We start from the raw sequence: 20429 nt of genomic DNA, 5'->3' as shown, positions 1-20429 counted from the left end.
CTCACTCGGTACGCCTAGAAGCTCGACTTCCTATGCTAGACTTATTTCGCACTGCGTGGGTTTTAGGCTGTTGAAGTTAGCGATCGACGATCGCATTGTCCACTAGTGTATACTTTGTTTCGCGGAAGCAGAAATTGCCCTAGACATGATCGGTACGAGGCAAGCGCCGATGTGACTCACTCGTGCCGCTGGCATATCATCACTTTCGAATAAGTACTTCAATTTCCAACTGCAATGATGGGCTGAGTGAGTGGAGATTTACCGATTCGGTTCCTGAGGCCAGCAAATGGAAGTGCAGAGAAAGGAAATCAGAGGGGGAGATTAGATTGCTGACCTCTTCAACTACTTACGGGGGAATACAAGCTCACAGGATCGAATACAGCTTCTGATACGCACATCCCTTAATGGATCTCGCACGCCCCAGCTGCAGGTCAATTGCTTGTTTTGCTGCAGCCTCACTCGCCATAGGTCTTCCTTGACTTTCTTCGAGCTCACCCCCTGGCATAGCATCGGGATGCCACGCAAATCACAATAAGAATGTTCGAACTGCACGTGTCACGAAACCAAAAAAAAAAAAGCTGGTGCGCGTTCGCGCAGCATATATGCGTCGGTTAGATTCCCCGCCCTTGCTCTTCGGAGGCGACCACACTCTGCTCTTCCCTCTTCGTCTCCACGATGAGCTCGTCTCTCGTCTCCCAGTCTTGCTTCTTGGAACAGATTATTGTCCCAGCTTTCTCCCGTCGTATCTGTCTGCGACGCTTCTCGAATGGTCACACCTCGACCGCGGTGGAGGCCATACAACAGCTCGAGCCAGATATCCTTGGCGTCTCAATCCAGCTCGCAAACGACGGGACTATTGATGCCATTGCGCTTGCGACAGGAGACCGCGTTTTCCTCTTAAGCATTGAGGATGGCAGCCCCGGGAAATTCGCAGCACTCAATGCACTCTTCGCCGGCCCTCTTCTCGCGACATTTCGAATGGCTGACGTCGCTTTGCAAATTTGCTATCACCTGGGTTTCCATTGCCGCGGAGTTGAGCTCGGGACATTGATTCCAGCACCAGAGCCGTGGTCCCCGAGCCGATTTGTAGACGTGCGAGTTACTCCTGGTATCAATCGCCATCCAATAAACGCTGTTTGGCACGGCCTTGGAGATACTAATCTCTGCCTTCGCGCGTGGCTTTCTGTGAAGTAAGTATTGCATAAACACGTTCATAATCTGCTGCTTAGACGTCCGCATAGACTGGCGGAAGAATCAAGAAGTTACGTTGAGTCTGCGGCAAAGGTCAATACTGCAGTAATCGATGCTGCGGAGTTGCGTTGCCTCGGTCGATGGGTAACCAATATCCAGCTTCTGGAAATGGCCAAGCCAGATCAAATGGAAAACGAGTTTGATGACATTGAACTCGTGGACGGGAATATCGTGCTCAGGAACTCGCGATTCAAGACAAGGGTTCGGAGGAGCGAGCAGGTCAGACATATCCATTGTTCAATCTGACCGGACGAGTCTGACCGGCGACCATGTAGACATCCGTCGTGCTTGATACTGAAGACGGAAAAACGATATATGGACAAGCAATACGCGCCGAGGGAAAGTCGACCACGATTAAGGTCACCGAAGGCCGTTTTCGCCGCGGGATAGGATCTATCCGCGTAGTAGGCAGAGAAGAACCCACTAATGCGGAACGTGCACGCGACGAGTTCATTCTTCGCGTCCTGTATGGCGAAGCCTCTCTTTCTCGTTCGCTATTGATCCAGATGCTGTGGTTTCCATCTGCGCTGGGACCAGCTCAGTGCAACATCACTCAAAAATCCACTCCTGAGAACATCTCCACGGAACGGGAGTTGAATGCATCCCAAGCACGTGTAGTGGAATCCATGATTAGTTTGACGAGTCCGCTTGTTATCGTGCATGGTACTCCTAATGCCATGAGTTTCCTGGCCCAATATGTTCAACTGATCTTCCTTACCTAGGACCACCCGGAACCGGAAAGACGAAAACTATCTCGTCTGCAACTCATGTCTGGCAGGAAAAAGGACAGCCGGTATGGGTCGTGGCACAATCGAATGTCGGTGTGAAGAATATTGCCGCAAGCTTTCACAAGCATAGGATTGGTTTCAAACTGATTGTGTCGAAGGAATTCTACGTGGAATGGTACACTTTCTGTCCTCGTCCGTTCTATTGTAAGAAATCGCTGAAAGATTCTATGACGACTAGGCATGAGCACATATACGGGCCAATTGAAAAGTATCTGATACGCTCAGACGACCTCTTCCGTTGTGATCCAGTTGAAATGGAGCGCATGTTAGGCAGTTCTCACGTCATACTATGCACTCTGGGCATGATGTCGAATCCTGCCCTGGATGACTGCCGGATATACAAATTTGTCCCCGTCGAGAGGCTGGTAGTCGACGAGGCGTCTCAAATCGATACCTTCGAATTTATGGTAAGCGGCTATTGTTGCAAAATAAGAATAAAACAGGTTGTACTGATCCAGCAAGATGACGTAGCATCTGCTTTACAAGTTCAAGAAGTTACACAAGCTGTGTTTCTTCGGGGATCCAAAACAGCGTATCTGCCACTACGTCCCTTTCTACTAGATGAGATGCTGAACACTGCTGAATATAGTTCCCCCTTTTGGGAAAGACAATGCGCCCGACATTCAGACGATATTCGACCTCAAACACTTGAAACCTCAAGCTCATTTCCTTGACACGCAATGTAAGTTCGCCCGCAGGTATAGCCCTAAGTCTGTCATATGAGCTTATCTGGCATTCAGACCGTATGCCCGCTCCGCTTGGCAACTTCATCTCACACAATGTGTACAACTCAAAGTTACGATCTGTGCATCGTATCAAAGATGCCTCGTGTATTGTTTTTGTCGATGTGGCCAAGGGGACAGAGGCAAAATCCGGGAATAGCTGGATCGTAAGCCCCCTGTTCACAATCTCGCGAATAGCACAATATTTTCTGAGGATATTTGCAGAACATGGAGGAAGTACACGCTGCTGTAAATTTGGTACGCCACTACTACCAGAAGATGAGGTTCTGTATCATTACGCCATACGATGCACAACGAGGGGCCATTCAGCGTCAGCTTAAAGCAGAGAAACTTCCTTGGGAGTGTGTGTACAACGTAGATAGTTTTCAAGGAAAGTCATTTTACATTTTACATTTGTACTCCAACTCAATGGTTCTGACGGAACAGGTCACGAGGAGGAGTTCGTCATTGTGTCGACTGTACGCACTGGTGGTCCTGGATTTCTTCGGTCGCAGGCCCGAACAAACGTCATGTTGACAAGGTGTACAGCTGGTATGGTCATCGTAACTAATCGACAATTCTTTAACAACGGGGGACGGGACACGTTACTCGGAAAATTAGCGGAGTACTGGGTTGGTATACGCGGACGGGAAGCCACTTGGACTTCGCCAATGTTGATCGCAGGTCGCACTGCAAAACTTCCCAAATTTCGTACGGGCACTGTTCCCATCTCCACCGCAGCTCCAAAGCTGCCTGTTACCGCGTTGGCACAACCTAAAACATCGATTCCTCCGACGTTATCTATGCAGAAGTTGTCAATCAATTCTAGTGACACCTCCGTCGTTCGGTACCACACCCCACAAGGAGCATTTCCCCCTTTACCTGGAGCATCTTCAAGATCGTCGGGCTCCTCCGGAAAATGGTTTAGCCGCAGAGGCAGAGGCTCTGTACTCCCCGCCGCCATTGGACCATCGTGTCCACGAGGGTCAGATACTCCATGGCGCAAGGACATGGTTGCCGTACGAAAGGATCAAGAAGAGATATATATCCAGGTGTCGAAAAGAGAACAGTCCCAGAACTCGTGGCGGAAGGAAGTACTGGGATCAACTTAATTGCATAAATCCTTGTGGGAACACAATGTCATTCCGGATAGTAATTGTGAATAGAACCATACAGACTTGGGGAAGCTACTAGTTGCAAAAATTGATTTTTGAACCATTGGTCGTTAATTTAAAGGATTTGAGTCAGATTTGTACTATCTGCTAAGTCGGATCAACTCGTACAGGATTTGAAGTCATTGGTACCAAGTGAATCTGGAACACCTGGGCTCATACATTTATTCGAATTTTTGAAACAAAAAGAATAGTCTTCTGATTATCAAATCCAGTGAGCTCTGATAAACAGCGCAGTGAGTGTAAGTACTTACTGAGTAGTAGGCTCGAGCGAGAAGGTATTCGCGGCGACGGCCGAAACACGATCTTATTGAACGACCGCGGCCGGTGGCGTCCACCTGAGGTCTGGAACAAAACTCGAAACCCCTTATTGAGACCGTCCTCTCCCACTCTATAAGGTCCCTATTTACAAGTCTGTCTGCGGGAGACAAGCTCGAACCTATGCTCACGAATGGACCCGTTTGAAGTTAGGCTTCAATTTCTTTCCTTGCTCAGAAAATTGAATGCGTACGTCTATGATATTTCCATCTTTCACAATATCTGAAATGGCTCATGCTATAGCTCCCAACAGTCGATCCAGAAGGTCGTCGGCTATGCCCTAAAGTATTTTTCTGGTTGTGGTGAGGATCTGTGGGACTGTATAGTGGAGGAATGCCAAAAGGTATGTCCTTCCTCGCTGTCTCTCTCTCTGCTGATAGTCTTGCAGGGCTCGATAAACAACCGCATCAACATCCTGTACCTTCTGGATTCGCTTTGCGAGACCTCACTCCTAGCTAAATCTCATCAGGGTCATGTTGGACAAGACGGAGCTCAGACCTCGTTCTACGTTGATTATGTTGCGCGGGACTTGGGGAAAATCGTGGAGTATGTTGTTCCGGAGGGTCGTCAGGGGCTCCCGAACCTCATGAGTACAAAACAAGTATGTCCTCTTCTGAACGTATTTTGCGCGTGTTTCCACATAGTATATACTCACACTGCGATAGATCCTGGAGAGCTGGCGGAGCAAACGTGTCCTCGACCCACAAAAAGTAGACGACGTCATGGCGACTTTGGATACGCGACGAGCGTCGCTCGAGCAGGAGCAACAAGCTGACAATACAGCGAGTCGCGAGCGTACCACAACACTCGCCCGCGGGGAGGTGTTCAAACGCATCGAGGAGGATCGCGAGCGTCACAAACGTCTGCGTGAGCGCCGCTGGGTACAGCCGGTGTCGCACAACCCGCACACCCATTTGCCTCCGCAACTCGCGTCATTCCTACCTCTAACGGACGATGGAGACGGCGAGGGAGAACTGACACTCGATATTGAGTTTGAGAATGACTGGGAGACTACGAGCGATTGGAACGAGGATGACGACGAGGCCGCAGCAGATGAGAACCATTTGTGCTTTCCATCGAATGATGGCGAGCAAGAGATGGATCTCTCATAATATCTCCTTGGTTCTCTTGGTCTCCCCCAGTCCACTTCCTGGCATACTTGGAAAGTATGATATATATTTGTAGAAGAGTGGAGAATTGTAATAAGTTACGTGCAAAATGTGAAAGATTTATTTGCCGATATGACCAGACCATAAACATGAACGATATCATCCTTCTCTAAATCTTTTTGCACGACCCTTGTTATCACTGGGATTCGGGTTAGTCAGCACCAGTCGGCTATATATGCCAGTACGCACGCAAAGGATCTGTTTTTCCGCTTTCGACTCTCCTTCTTCATGACATTACGCTGCAGCTTCTTCTTTGCCGCTAGCTCTGGATTGGTAGTAGCCTGACGATTAGGTATAAAACTTAGCGCCGCACGTATAACGGTGAATCGATGCATGGAACGTACCTGTACCATCCGAGCATTCCGTCGTTCCCTCCGCACGCTCAGCACGCCTTGCCTGATACGGTTGTACACATTCGCGAACTGCGTCGTTCCAACCTTAGCTTGGACCAGGTCCTGCAGTTCAACGGCGAGCGACTTGAGTTCCGCTACATCATAATTTAGATAGGCCGTCTGAGTAGGTGAACGATGAAGAGACTGACTAATTTGTGGATCACGAATTGTATCATCTTCCGCGATTCGGTATACAGGAGACAGAATGTGAACCAGGAATTGCATCGTCTGGCTTGCTTCCATGTGCGAAACCATAGCAGCAAACCACTTCAAGACAGACGCCGGTTGGTGAACCCAATTATCCTAGCCGAGAATGTCTGGTAAGGCGGTCTCATTGAGATGAAAGCACAGAACGTACAGGGCATGACGATTTATTCCTCCTTGCGGTATGTGCATGTCTAGCCTGATATGAGAGCTTCGAAAATAGCCATGGGAGCGGATGCCTGGTGGCTTCCTCGTCATTCTCGCTGTCGTTACGCTCGTTCTCGTGGTGTTCATTGACGCCTTCCACATCATTATCATCATCATCTGCAGATACTCGAGCGGGAAGCTCAATCATACAGAAGCTCTTGCCAATATAAAAGAGATTCTTCACAATCTGCAAGCTGAGCGCTGCATCAAGATTTGGACTACGAAGCTGAATACACAGCTTCTTAGCCACGTCTGCCATACCTTGACGCGACAACGGATCGGAATGAGGAAGGTCGGTCTGTGGAACAGCTACTGGGACTGCAGAAAAATACAGGCCCAGAAGCCGACATGACGCCGCACGGGTCCACGAATGAGGGAAAACGAGATGCTGCACTACAGTCGGCCAGTTCACAGCATTCGGTTGTTTTGTGAGGTCAGGCCTGACCCGCAACACTTTGGAGAAGACGAACAGTGCATGATACGACATTTGCCAATTGAGTTCCTCGTCTGTAGTATCCGCGCCGTCGAGTTCTGTCTCAGCGAACTCCAGCATCTGGGCGCTGCGGCTGAGAGCACTGTTGAGGTCTTCTAGGATGGACAACATATAGGGCGTTATATCCTGCTGTAGGAAATCAACGATGAGGCCGTATACTTGCATCGATACTCGAGCAAGCTGCGGCTGAGAAGTCTGTTGAGCCCAAGTGTGAACGTGCGACATCATGACGCTTCGTTGTCCATCAGTCAAGCGTGCAAAGAGGCTTTTGATGAGCTCCGACGCCATTTCCCTGCATTTTGCAGACTCGTCGTTCGCTACCACCATCACGAGAGCCACGAATAGCAGATCTGCGTATTCGCGCACAAGATCCACCGCAAATTTCGCGATTATGGCACTGAGCAACTCCATCACCGACTTCCGCCCACTTTCATAGACATACGAGAGATTTTTCGCCAAGAGTGTCATTTGAGTTCGAAGTCGGCCCTTGCCTTGCGGATAGTCTAGAAGGAATTGTAGCAAAACCCCTCGGCATAGCTCTTGGACCTGCGGAGACTGACTTGTCACCATGATTTGTGACACTCTGTCCATGAGATCGTATATTTCCGGCACAACGAACTTGCGAGACACAATAGCTCGCAGCATTGTAAAAACAGAGGCTTGTCGCGAAGGATCCTCGAGATCTGGCGAAAGTAGCTCCAGCAAGTAGACGAGGTCCTTTTCCTTCACCTGGGCAGAAGACTGCTCACGCAAAATAGTCGCCAGCGACTTGAACGCGACCTGCACGGCGTCCGACTCGGTTGTTCCTGCCTGCCTTATGATGTCGATCATCTGAGTGATGAGCACAGGTAGCGACTTATCGATGAATTTCAATGGACACTTCGTGATTGCCGCTGCTGCTTTCAATCCTAATATTACGACTTCCATGCGGTCTGAATACAAAGTGTTGCCAATGATTGTAACCATAGGTTCTAGTCGCGCGATAATCTGCTGGTCTTGGAAATCAAACCGGCTGCGACGGTGCGCGGTGACGAAGAGATCAAGGCCGAAATTGACGAATCTGAAGGCAAGATAAGAAATGGTCACGATAATACCACTGAACTCATACCTGAATGAATTGTTGGCGTAATGGTCATTTTCAGCGTAGATCTTGCGTCTCATCTGCACAACCGCATCATCGCGTCCCTTCCTGCCTTTCTTATGAGGCTGCGGAACTTCTCTGAGGAAGCGAGCATTTTGGCTTATGAGGGTGTGACATAGAACTAATAGCTCCTTGGGGACTAAGTATTCGTTTGCGTTCAAGCCGCTTGCAATCCTTCGCAGCAGATCATCCACTTGCTGCAACACTTTCAACGACTCGGTCTCCTTCAATATGTTCCGAACGGGGACAAGGAGGTTACTGATTTTGGGAGGTGTAATGTGCTTCGCCGTGATTGTGAACGAATCGTATCCTTTGGATGCAGAGGAACGAACCTCACGCATCTTTGTCTTGAAGTTCTCTGACTGCACATCTTTACCGGATTCGCCGAAAATTACCTCTGCGGCAATATGAGCAATATCGTTAACACAATCGTCCAGTACGTTGAATAGCGTTGCATGCTCTCCGGACGTGACGTGAATAAGCAGGGCGTGGGTCACGAATGCTAGTACATGAAGCTGAGGGCCACGAAGTAATGCGGCCCTCAGCTCGCGTAGCGTCATCGGAAGATAGGATGGGCCTAAGATGACAGCGATTCGACATAGCGTGTCCCTAGCAAGATCTCGAGTTTCCTGAGATTTGCTCCGGAAGACTTGGCTCAGGACCGTCAGCAATCGGGTAATTTGAGGTTCCCGCTGATCTTGGGGCAGATGTTTCGCGACTTGAACGATTCCAATCGCGATTGGGATCCTTAAACTATCTTCAGTTTCCTCCCGTTGCTCAAGGTGTTGCAGTAAACGAGGGAGTAAGCGTCGACTGACTGCATCTACGATCCGTATTGTCTCCAGGGCCGCTTTTGACGGCCTCGGCTCCAAGTCAGCTGCTTCGCCAACATTCTCCTCATTCTCGGCATCATTTGCATCGGGGTTCTCTGCTTCCTCCACTTCATCAACCACACCGTCCATTGGAAAGTGAAAATTGTCTAAGATGGCCACGAGTGTTCGGACATGAATACGCTCCGAGGCATCCTTCTTGCTAGATTGTCTGAGGCAACGTTCAGCAAGGGCATAGTACGAACCCCAGTTCAAGTGTCGCGCAATGTGCCCGGTGGCTGATATGGCTTCATTGGCCAGAAGATGATCGATAGAAGCGTTATTGACGAGGAAGTTGCCAACTAGGGGGATAAAGACTTCCGCTAAAGTACTATTGCGTAAGTGTCCGCCATCGCAATACTCGATCAGCCGGCGAATGGCCCTAGTGCGTCGATGTACCTGTATATGATGTATATTGTTGAAGAAATTTGCTTCTTCGTCGCCTTCAGCAAGTAAACCGCGCATTTCTCTTACGGAATCGATGGAGTCGCACTTCAAGGCCGCATATGAGACGACGCTTAGCAATTCTGCCCTTACCATCTCGTTCTTGGAGTGAAGACCATTTTTGAGTCCAGGGTAAAGCACCCTTAAAAATATACTTTCGTAGTCCACTCCTCCAATGCAGACGCGATCGACAAAGCGTTTCAGGGCTAAGGAAGCATTACTCCTTACAGTCAATTCCGCGGGATCTTGTATAAAATTGAGCATGTTGTATATAATAGGAAGCCACTGTTGACAAGATAGCGAAGAATGCAAGGTTTCGTTCAGTGTGGCAAATGCTGCTAGCCGCTGGTCAAAATCAGGTTCATCGATTCGTTTTGTCGAATACGCATTGAGGGACTCCATGAGCTCTGCAAGAGATGATAGCGATGTATCCACGCTAGACAGGCTACGGAAAGCAGCGACAAGGGATAATCGGGCCTGTCTCGATCGAAGGTTCTGGAACATATGCGCAAGAGCAGCATAAGTTCTCATGAAAATAGGCGAGTCCGAGGATGCCAGATCCGGTATGAGCGAAAAGAGATCACACAGGATATTCGTTATGTCCGTCTTCACTTTCTCTGGCACGATTTTCGTTGGTTTGCGCAGAAGAGGTAAAAATAATTCTAGCAGCATCCTGGCTTGATCCGAGTCTTCTAGATAGGGAGAGAGTTGAGAGAGAATGGCAATTTGACGTCTGCCGAGTGTATCAGAGAAGGACGAAGTGCCTTTCGTCCGATCGATCAATACGCTCATGTTCTTGAGTAGCAAAGATACGTGGGGCTTGAGCAATGCGTTACCCAGCCGTTCATCTTCAGCAGACAGTGTCAGAATCCGATCTACAATGTCAAAAATTTTGACGACGACAGTGGATTTGACATTTAACGCTATCAAGCAGTCGTATACTTTGGGAAGCGTCCGATTGTCGTAGTTCACGAGAAATTCTGCATGGTCGGCACGCAAAGACCACGTATAGAATAGTTCCAGGATAGCTGATGGGGCCTGAGTATTTTCAGCATCGAGGTTGGGCAGACGGGGTGAGATAAATGCACGGAATGCTTCTGGTAGATACGGGGTGAAGTCGTAGGATATGGGACAGCGGAAGAAGTCGGCAAACCGTTTCAACCCGAGCTGCCGCATAACACGAATGTTCCGCGAGGACCCAAGGACGTCGTCGGTGTCTCCGGCGGCTTCGTCAGTTTCTTCATCTTCCTCTTTGTCACATGTCGATTTTGATGACGTGATACGAGCTTGCGCAGTGCCCAGAATGTTAAGCAATGCCTCTAGAAGAGAGGGCCACTGAGTAGTCAGTCGTGAGCCCAAATGCTTCAGCACATCACCAAGGAGAGTGAGAAAACCGATCTGTTGGCGTTCCGATACGTCATTGGGTACGAACTGGATGACAAAAGACACTTCGTCTTTCGATTTCTCCATTGTTGTCAAGGGCTGTAGCATTAGATCAACCAATAGATGTAGCTCTTCATCAGTGCAGCCGGCCAGGCTGGGAAGAATAGCCGCACGTCGATCTGTGCCACGCGTCCGACCTCGCCTGTCTGACATCATCCCAAACAATATCCTGATGATAACTCCGACGAGCTCAGGCCGATCTGCTTGTTCGATGTCATTCATGTTCAATTGGGTCAGATCGTCTCGCCATTTTGTGTCGTCCATCAGAGAGCGTAAACGATCCTCGTGAGGCGAGAGACGCGGAGACTTGTAGGTGAGCAGACACGAAAGAGCTAGACGCTGCAGAGAACGATCTGGATGGGACAATAGAGTGATATACAAGGATCGCAATTGCTCGGTCGAGTGCAACGCTTTGGGGTTCACGAATTTTGAGAACAGGGTAAGCCAGGCGGACAACTTGTGGCGGGGTAGCTTCGAAGGGGATCCTGGACCGGCAACAGACAGGAAGAAAGGGATGATATCACGGTTGTGTTTCTCCACCAGCGAGCTACAGTCGCCCATCGCGAAAAGTAGCTGAGCTTCGTACATTGAGCAATCGAAGCGTTGGTCTGGAGTCTGCGACTGTTGGAGGATATGAATGAAATGTACATCCGAAATTAGGATAACGAACTCTACCTTGATAATTGCTCGCTTCGTAATCTTCCCATCATGCCACTTGCGGGTTACACTACGCAACTTATGAGCACTTGGATCTCTCCACGACCGTTCCTCTTCCCATGTATCATCTTCATTATCATCACTATCATTCATCCAAGGAGGACTTCGAACATCGACTGTGTCGCCAGAAGCATTTCGTAGTTGTTCGAACATTAGATGCCAGACGAGATCACCAAATCGTTCGGAGAGTATAGATAGCGCCCCCGCGGCAGCGGACCATAATGGCCGAAGATTGACTTTGAGTTGCGCTAAGAAGCTGAAATGAACATTTCATACAAGTTGACGAAGCAGAAATGCTGACCTATGAGCCATCGACAACAGATCTCTGCACTCACTTCGTCGCCGTCTTTCACGACTACAGGAAGTCGTGTGATTTTCAACGTTCGCTCTCGCGAGTTCTGCGCATCCAAAGGAACTTCCTCCGCTTGTAAGCAGCGCTTGACAATTTCTAAATTACTATCTGAAGATGAGATTAATGGCGATCCCAGAAGACTCAGAGCGCCCAGCCGCTGCCCCTGAGAATATGAAAGGAGCGAGTTTTGCAGTGATGTATACAGAGAATCGAATGGTACACGATACGCAGTGGGTTCACTGAAGAGGGATGAGTGACTAAGTGGCGGTATGTGTAGGATTCCTCACCTTGCTCGAATCAGAGAGATCAACCCGAATAATACATTGCTAGACCAGCTCCATCTTTCAGCTATTTTATTCGTCCATGCTATCAGGTCAACTCGAGCAGCCCTTTCAGCAGCTGGACAAATCGACAAGGATTGTAGACACGCTCCCAAAACCCACGCTGAATTTGCGAAAGATTCGTCAAACCTTAGATGAGTTTCCCGTGCGTCCAGCGTCCTGTTCACAACTTCTATTAAGGGACCTGTTATAGACTTAAGGAGAGATGAAAGCGCCAGGATGTCGTGCAGGATAAGTGCCTACAGATGAGAAAGAAACTCAGCGACAGATATAAACACGGCCCTTCTTTGCGCGTCAAACTTACGTTCTCCTCAGAATGTCGCCACTCCGTGATCTGTTCATCGACCCATGCCTGCAATTGTTGCCTCCAAACGATATCTACACCAGAAAACCGTTTTTCTTTGTGCAAGGCAACCAAAAGCTGTAAAGTCTTTTCTGGATGGCTCTCCAGCAGATCCGGAGTGTGCTTGAGTACATGCGGTAGCGCCATCAGCTTCCATCCACCCCAATCCAAACTTGCTAAAGCCCCACAAAGTTCAACCCCGAAAACAGGGCACTGCCACGCATACTCAAGCGCCTTTCGGCCGAGTCCCATCCAGAGCCCCATGTCGCCAGCTGTGAGGGCAGCCGCCAAAAATTTTAATAGGGACGGCTGAAACTCGTCCGTGAATGGAATTTCGACGAAGTGTGAGAGCATAGTCGTCAGATGTTGCGCAGTCAGTCGTGATCCTTGGCGGACTGCACACATAACTGTAGTAATCTCAAGCATGCCAGTGATTCGCAGACGATTAGCGTCATCTGCGATCGACTGTGTGCAGTCGACAAATTGAGCCACTACCACATCAGCAACAAAAGCAAATTGCTCTGCACCTTTGCAGTGGTGAATGAGAGCAGTAAGTACGCGGCGAACGAGGGTAAATGATGCATCTGGGGACGTGCTGTGGAGATGATTTCGTAGAAGAGACGCAAGGATAGATGCGGTGGTCGTGTGCAGTGTTTGCGACGCTGACTAGTTACAATATCAGCCTCTGAGTGCACAAAACTTATATGCGCAACTGACCTTACACGCAGAAACGAACATCCACGCGCAGGCATCTGCAAGCGGACCATCCACACTGTTCGCGATTAATACAACACATTCTCTCCGCGCAGGCGCCTTCAATCTCCGAAGCATTGTTCCCCAGATGTCTGCAGTTGCTCGCTGGACCTCGGGATTACACTGGGGAAGCACTCCGCGGAAGACTGACCATGCTTGGGCGAGTAGCTCTGAATCGACAGCAGGGATGAGAACGTACTTGAATAGGGCGGAAAAGGTTGCCAACAGTGCGGTGAGGGCAGGTGCAGATAGAGAACGCGGCAACAAATGTACGAGACGCATCAACACCTCGGGATACTTGGGCGCAAGAGTTGTGCGAAGGTCATGAGCAAGCTTCTGAAATAGACTTTCCAAGACATCTGAAAAGGTATATTGCAGGATCATCCGAAACACTCACTCCAAAAGTGCCTTTAACGCTTCGTCGTCCGCTTTCTCTAACGCAGCGAGCCAAAGCTCAACGACCGTATGCCAATGATAAAGTAAGAGAGGCATGGATGCTGACAATCCATTCACGTCATTGGCGTACGCGACGAATGCGGGGGAGAGGTTCAGTTCCCTCCAGTGCTGGAGTGCTTCATGGAAGTGTGAATCTGTGTCCTATAAAAGAACATTAGCAAGCTCTGATGTCACTGACAGCGTAGAAAAAAGTCCTCTACCGGAATATCCTGTTCAAATTTGCTCTGAATGAGAGCAGACGGCAAGTGCACCTCCTTCAAGGTATCCTTATACGACTGATGCTAAGAGCCGCTATGAGAGGACGCACAGAACAAGGAGTAATCGCATACCTTGAACCGCTTCGTCGGACGATCATTATCATGAAAGTCCATACTCCGAATAATACAGGGCAGCAGCGCTGAACAGTCGGTGAACGAGGTCCTGGTGAAATCCAAGATCTAAGATTCTTTCAGACTCAATTTGCGGCTTCGCGCATTTCTGAGTATCACGTGACTAGTAGAGTAAGGTTAAGGTTCAAATGTTTAAGATTCTACTTTTCATTACACAGTAAATAAAATAGATGAGCCTTACTGAGAGAGACTGTGAGACACTGAGAGTGAGATTCTCCATATTTATTTGCAGCCTTTGCTCATCAGCCTATAGGGATAAATTTAAAGCTGTTTCCTTACGTGCTCCTATTGAGCTACTGATTAAACACATATCCTTGCCATTTTTTCTGGCGTTTTAACATTATACGCGTACCATCACGTGGTGACTGATCGTTGTTATTGTTCGTGTTCTCGTTCGACGTTCGACGAAGTTCGTCACGACAAGCGTTCAAGCTTCAGGGCCTCAAGCAGGGCTTCATTCGACTTGTTGAACGGAGGCTTATGTTCGCGTTTTATGTCGACCTCCAAGGCCATATTTTATAAGTTTGGCATATCCAGAGCACGAGCTGCGATTTAGTGCGTCAGTCTGTCATCTCGATGAAGATGCCATTTCTCCCGTCTGATCACTCTGTGTGCAGATTACGGCGCAGACCTAACTGGTGACGGAGTTGGACACATCGCTCTTTCAACGTTCGCTCCGTAAGTACTGTCATTCCAGGTGAGATAAACCCCTACTCGGCTTTCAGTATAGCTGATCGCAACAATAGAGTCCACCTGTTCACCCTTTTATTGACCCGAAATCCATGTCTTCGTCAGCTTCAGCAACCTCCATTACCCCATCACCTTCTGCTACACCTTCCTCATCCGGCTCAAATGTCACTGCGATTGCCATTGGCATTACGGTGGGCATAGTCGTCCTGATGGTGGCTATCCTCTTATTCTGGTACCTACGGCGGCGCCGTCTCCACGCGGTTCCGACCCAGTCGCATCCTTCGGTCAGGAGCAGTACCGCTCTCGACCTCAGTCATCCTGCATGCCGTGTCACACCCTTTGGGTCGCCTAGCGGCGACACATCTTACTTCGGTAAGCCTACATCTAATTGTCATTCATTTTCTTAACTCCATTTCGTACCAGTGCACGAACCAGGCGTCAACATGCGCGTCGCTCACAGACTACCTGACGGCGGATGGGAGTTTTCCGAAATCCCGTCAGACAGTCCTGCGACGCTCGAGTATACTCTTCCGCGACGCCTCTCGTTCTCCGCGCGCTCGACGCTAAGCTACTCATCCAAAGAAAAGCTCAAGTTACAGCCTGGAGAGCTTACCACGCGTGGTTTTGTCGAATCTGATACCGACGCAGATGACATCCCTCCGCCTGCCTATTGTCACACCGAACATTCTTGCGGTGAGGTGTAGTGGATGTACATCTTGGCCATTAGTATGCTCTTTGATATGTTGTCGCTTTTAGTTACGTACTCCGAATCGTAGGCTTACTCGCACTTCTTTGTACGCACGCCCTAGTAGGTTTGCTCGTAGTTGTTTGCTTTCCGTTCTGTTATGCTATCTCAATGGATACGTGTTTATGGTATTGCACTAGCAAAACTGGGTGATCTAGCTCACATTGTACCCACCCCAGACATTACCTGCGGTCATGATTCAGGAAGTAAGAATCTTGTCTGGCTTTATTTAATTCATGTGTTGTGACTCCGGCTCTTGCATGTGTCAGACGGTGGTCTTCGTAAGTGTGAGATACGGTTGTGCTTCGACTGACGAAAATATGTCTATCCTGGTTATCATTGTGACCATGCAAGTTCTAAAAGCTTAGTGATCAGGTTATTGACCAATGACAACTGACTCTTGCCTTACCATGGCATTGATTGCATGAACTTGGATGTGTAATCTTGAGCAAAAAATGTTGGCTAAAAAAACTTTCTAGAAGTTGCTAAGTTCTACTGCAAAGAAATCATCTTTTTATGGCATCAAAATGCACTCTGAATGCACCAGAATGGTGCAATAGGACTTTAAATGAAATTATGTTGGAATTTAACTTTTTGACCATAATTGAAACCTTTTCCTTTCCAAAGCTGCAAAATGTGCGTTTACTAAGCCATACTTGTGCGTCGCGCGTCTTTGCTCCCAGTGGAAAGTGACATTAATTAAATCGAGATACTGGGTCACTCAACGAATCGCGTTGAACACGCGTGAAGAAAGCTGAATTAGGTAATTTTTGCCAATTTGGCTTATCGCATTTTTTCTCATTGGGTGACACAGTTTCTCATTTTAATTCATGTCGATCGTCACTGGGCTTTGCTCCTTAGCCCGAATACTACAGAGTCTATCTTCCGACTCGTCCGCTTGTTTAACAAGAATGACACTGAAAAGACATTGTAGAGGTGCCAACTGAATTGAGTTGGCTTTTTCTCTCTTGCAAAATGGATCATTCCCACTAAGGGAATGGTCATTTCTTTGCTGTGCTTGGGTGGCATTACATAGCTAGAAAAAAAAAACAGAATTCAGCAGAAAGAATTTGTGCTGATCCCGATGCATAATACTCATTACGTAATAAGGTTGAGCCACTTCTCTCTTGGTGCGACTCCGGGAGCTGCACGTCTCTAACTTTCCTTTTGATCGATTGCGCATTGATACACCTGATCATACGGCTGAAGCCAGTGTTTCTGGAAAGACAGATATGGCCGCATTCATGAGCTACTTTGGTGGGCGCCGTGATCCGAAGGAGTCGTCAAGAGATGCTATTGTTACACTGCGGCAGCAGCTGCAGATGATAGACAAGAAAGAAGAGTATTTGCAGAAGAAGATTGATGACGAGTTGAAGAAGGCGAAGGCAAATGCTGTGGCAAATAAGAATGGTAAGCAGCATCCTTTGCGTACCGGGACAGGATCATTCATTCCGGAACTATGCACCTTCGTCACCTACGGCCAATGTACGGTTGATGTAGCTGCGACAGCTGCGCTACGACGGAAGAAGGCCACGGAACAAGAACTGGACCGACTGCAGGGTACGCGGTTTCAGCTAGAAATGCAGGTCAACACATTAGAGTCAGCGAGCTTCAATGCGGAGACTATGGCGGCGATGAAGCAGGCGAACATTGCATTGAAGCATATTCACGGCGCAACGTATGTACGACGCATACGATTCTTAGCCAACGTACTTATACTTCAGTCTAGGTCAATTGACACAGTTGACCGGACTGTAAATGAGATTCAAGAGCAGACACAACTGGCCAATGAGATCTCGGAGGCGATTTCTACTAGCGCGTACACTGGTGTGGAAATTGACGAGGTTAGTGCCTCACTCCTTGCGCGCATCATCACTGACATCATCTCAGGACGAGCTGAAAGATGAATTGGCTGAGTTGGAGCAGGACGAGTTGAACGAGCGTCTTATGGGTGCAGATCATGTTCCTGCACACCAACCCCCGGGAACAAGTAGGGTTGCGGATAGTGGGTGTCATTATGGATTCCAGCCGATAACTATATCAATCAGGACGCTACAGGTCGTCAACCAATTGCAATAGAAGATGACGAGGAGGCGCAGCTTAGAGAACTACAAGCAGCCCTCGCTATGTAGCCTGAACGTCCCGACATTCCCTTCATTTTTGTCGGTTCCCTCTGTGCCTGACTAATATCTCCCACTACGCTACTATTCTGGGCCCTTCTTCTCTTGTCTTATTAGTGCTATTCTAGCAACCAACGACGGCACATTGTACGTTCTTGCATCCAAATTTCTCTAGGTGTTATGCGATTTTGGTTAACGACAAAAGGAAATTGGCATGAACAGGTAAAGTGGATTGTGTACATATATTCCACAAGTAGATCTTCGCAAGCGCTGTACTCTTCCGGTATGACACTGTAAGGATCCATGAAGTTGACTACGGTAAGTCCACTGTCTAAATTATCTGAATGTATCTTCCTACGGTAGTCATCCGATATGTTTGGAATGCATTTGCATAGCCATAATATCTTTACAGTGTGACGAATACATTCAGTACCCGCTGCTGGTAGGGATAATCAGACTATGTGAATACTGCTGATATCAGGAAGATAAGCCTATTGTCCTCCAACTTCTTGATGCTTGTTATATTAATCCTTCATCCTTCAAATAAGACATTAATAGCGTAGGATCCAAGCACGTACGTAAGTATGTATCAGTGGTGCAGACACCGACACAGCCGTTCATTTCTGGCTTAGACACGGTAGTTTCACCCATATCTCGAGCTGAACATGAGCGCTTTAAGCTCAGGTATTGATGCTGGATGGTTAGTGCCAATATGTGAAATCATGCAAGAAGAGTCAATGATTATTGGCCATTAAGTAGGGGATCTGTTGTACGTAACTGTGAGAGTCTCCCTTAACGACCCCTTCGACCCCTTCTGATTTCTAGACGAAGTTTGTGGCCTCGTCCCCAGACGTTTCCATTCCTCTGCATCACAGCGTACGATGCACCCGTGCTGCGATATCTATCATTGCTGCCACTTCGGTTATGTTAGTACTACACATTTCTTTAACATCATGCATCTTCCCACCTCTTTGATTGGCTTTGCATGGGCATTCTTAGTGACGACGTCAGCAGCCAAACTGATATGTATCATCAACTCCAATCAGTTCTACCCTACCCACCACCTGTTGTTGACACAATGCATGTAATCTTGCCAACAAAAGTCTGCCTACACCCATGGACTTTTCTCAAAATGCGAATGATACATGAACGAATATATGTCATGTCAGTTGTACCAATCCAAGTCACCACAAACACGTCTCTGGGTAATCACTTTGACGGAAAGAGGACGAGGAGGATATATTGGCGAAAGCGCTACAGATACGTCCCAGGTATGATCTATAGATTAGGCCAGACAAATTGGTGGGTATCATTATCATATATCTGCAATACCGACAAAGCCTTTCAAATGCAGCCTACGACAATGAGAAACAGAGACGGCATACGACTGAGAACCAGATTTATTACGATAACAAGCACACTGATACGAAGAGTAAACCAGCCAGACCGTGACAATAGCGCGAAGGATGTTAGTCCATGATGCAAACAAATCTGTAACAATGAGTCCTCGCCGACCGTGTCGAAAATGATGCGAAGTCCTCGCGAGACAAACTACCACTCCAAAAATATCACGTTACAAGCTCATAATCGCCGCAATGCCGACGCCAACAATCACAGCATAACTTATTTTTAGGCTTTGTTCCGCCGCCGAGCTTGTCGTGCTCGGCCCTGCGCCAGAATTAGTTGGAGAGGCCTGACCGGATGAACCTGACGTAGCAGCCGAAGATCCGGTTGAAGAAGAGATAGTTGAGGAAGGTGACGAACTGGAGACAGAAAATGTAGACGTGCTCAGTGTAGAGGAAGGAAGCGAGGTAGTAGCGAAGCTGATAGATGTGCTGGTTAACGCAACCGCGCAGAAACGGTTAGCGAGACCTTCAGCAGTGGATAAACTCGTGGGACATCCCGCTGCCATGCAACTTGTCAATTTCGAGGCGAAGATTGCCGAGCTGAAGATGTGTGAATATGCTGTCCCATTTGCATGGCATATGGATCACGTACTTTGTACTCGAACAGAAACAGTTTACATCGACAATGCTGTTGCAACCAGCAACTGCAATTGCTTGCGCTAGACACCCGTCCACTACAAGCCGTCCATGAATATAGGATTGGTTAGAAAATGAGGACTTGAGCTTGAATGTCTCGCTTCCGGAATGTCATTGTAGAGGCTCACCGCAAGACGAATAGCCACTTAAACTGGGATATGAAGCCGTGCTCGTGGAAGAGGCGTTCACACTACCACTACTACCCACACCCAAAGTCAATGTCGCGGTTCCAGAAACTGCGGCCGAGGAACTCGACGAAGACGAGGTCACCGTGTTCGAGACTGCAACAGCTGAAAGGAACACAGACAAGAAAGAAAGCAACAGCGACGCGGGGAGAACAACGAACATAGTTGTGGATGATGACAAGGACAAAAGGAAGGGATCTTTTGGAGTGGCAAAAGCAACCGAGTAAGAGTTTAGAAGGTTGGCAGTCGTAGCAAGGCCGCCCAAAGTGGAGCATCCAGCGGCGTCGATGGGAAAGTAAATGTATTACTTCGATGATAGTATGTAATATTTACCTGCCATTTGCCTTTCAAGCAGCATCAAGCTTCGAGCTTGCTTACAAAGGTGTATTTTACAAGCTCACCCCATTTTTCGTAAATAACTTGTCAGTGTACATAACCAATCCAAAGGATATCAATGCATTTCCTTCCTGCGGCCATCGGTGACCGCAGTGGTGCATGCGCAGTTCAACGTTGTCTTGCCAGTGCGCCACGAGCACTGCAGTGAACGACGGCGAGTTCCAGCAGCTTTTCAGCATATAGTTTTATTCTACTTGAATCATTTCTCCTAGAATCGAGCATCTTCTGCCCCTAAGCACGTGCTTGCGACACGATGAATCAAAATTAAAGCACAGGTAGGTTCTGTA

The 20429-nt window shown here is 48.2% G+C and overlaps 4 protein-coding genes across 4 annotated transcripts; 3 read left to right on the top strand and 1 right to left on the bottom strand.

Annotated features, from left to right (window-relative positions):
* Nucleotides 1-675: 675 nt before the first annotated feature.
* Nucleotides 676-5363, top strand: FIBRA_08289 (uncharacterized protein; the record flags this gene model as incomplete). The annotated part of the gene is made up of 12 exons (XM_012329936.1): nt 676-1190; nt 1242-1470; nt 1527-1914; nt 1974-2446; nt 2511-2571; nt 2629-2721; nt 2780-2928; nt 2987-3125; nt 3209-3780; nt 4505-4594; nt 4640-4852; nt 4917-5363. 12 exons carry the CDS (start codon nt 676-678, stop codon nt 5361-5363), a joined length of 3369 nt encoding a protein of 1122 aa, XP_012185326.1.
* A 156-nt stretch (nt 5364-5519) lies between these two features.
* Nucleotides 5520-13946, bottom strand: FIBRA_08288 (uncharacterized protein; the record flags this gene model as incomplete). The annotated part of the gene is made up of 12 exons (XM_012329935.1): nt 5520-5559; nt 5610-5701; nt 5765-5907; nt 5962-6115; nt 6171-11578; nt 11632-11921; nt 11970-12262; nt 12328-13032; nt 13084-13465; nt 13517-13716; nt 13776-13856; nt 13905-13946. 12 exons carry the CDS (start codon nt 13944-13946, stop codon nt 5520-5522), a joined length of 7830 nt encoding a protein of 2609 aa, XP_012185325.1.
* A 917-nt stretch (nt 13947-14863) lies between these two features.
* FIBRA_08287 (uncharacterized protein) lies at nt 14864-15430 on the top strand (the record flags this gene model as incomplete). Its single annotated transcript, XM_012329934.1, has 3 exons — nt 14864-15026; nt 15078-15347; nt 15411-15430. 3 exons carry the CDS (start codon nt 14864-14866, stop codon nt 15428-15430), a joined length of 453 nt encoding a protein of 150 aa, XP_012185324.1.
* A 1201-nt stretch (nt 15431-16631) lies between these two features.
* Nucleotides 16632-19973, top strand: FIBRA_08286 (uncharacterized protein; the record flags this gene model as incomplete). The annotated part of the gene is made up of 5 exons (XM_012329933.1): nt 16632-17077; nt 17129-17243; nt 17290-17404; nt 19236-19513; nt 19704-19973. The coding sequence occupies 5 exons, from the start codon at nt 16632-16634 to the stop codon at nt 19971-19973; spliced, it is 1224 nt and encodes a 407-aa protein (XP_012185323.1).
* Nucleotides 19974-20429: the final 456 nt, after the last annotated feature.

The sequence above is a fragment of the Fibroporia radiculosa genome (genome assembly GCF_000313525.1).
Source record: "Fibroporia radiculosa TFFH 294 genomic supercontigs, scaffold77501, whole genome shotgun sequence".
NCBI classification, from domain to species: domain Eukaryota; kingdom Fungi; phylum Basidiomycota; class Agaricomycetes; order Polyporales; family Fibroporiaceae; genus Fibroporia; species Fibroporia radiculosa.
This window is presented reverse-complemented; position numbering and strand designations above follow the sequence as displayed.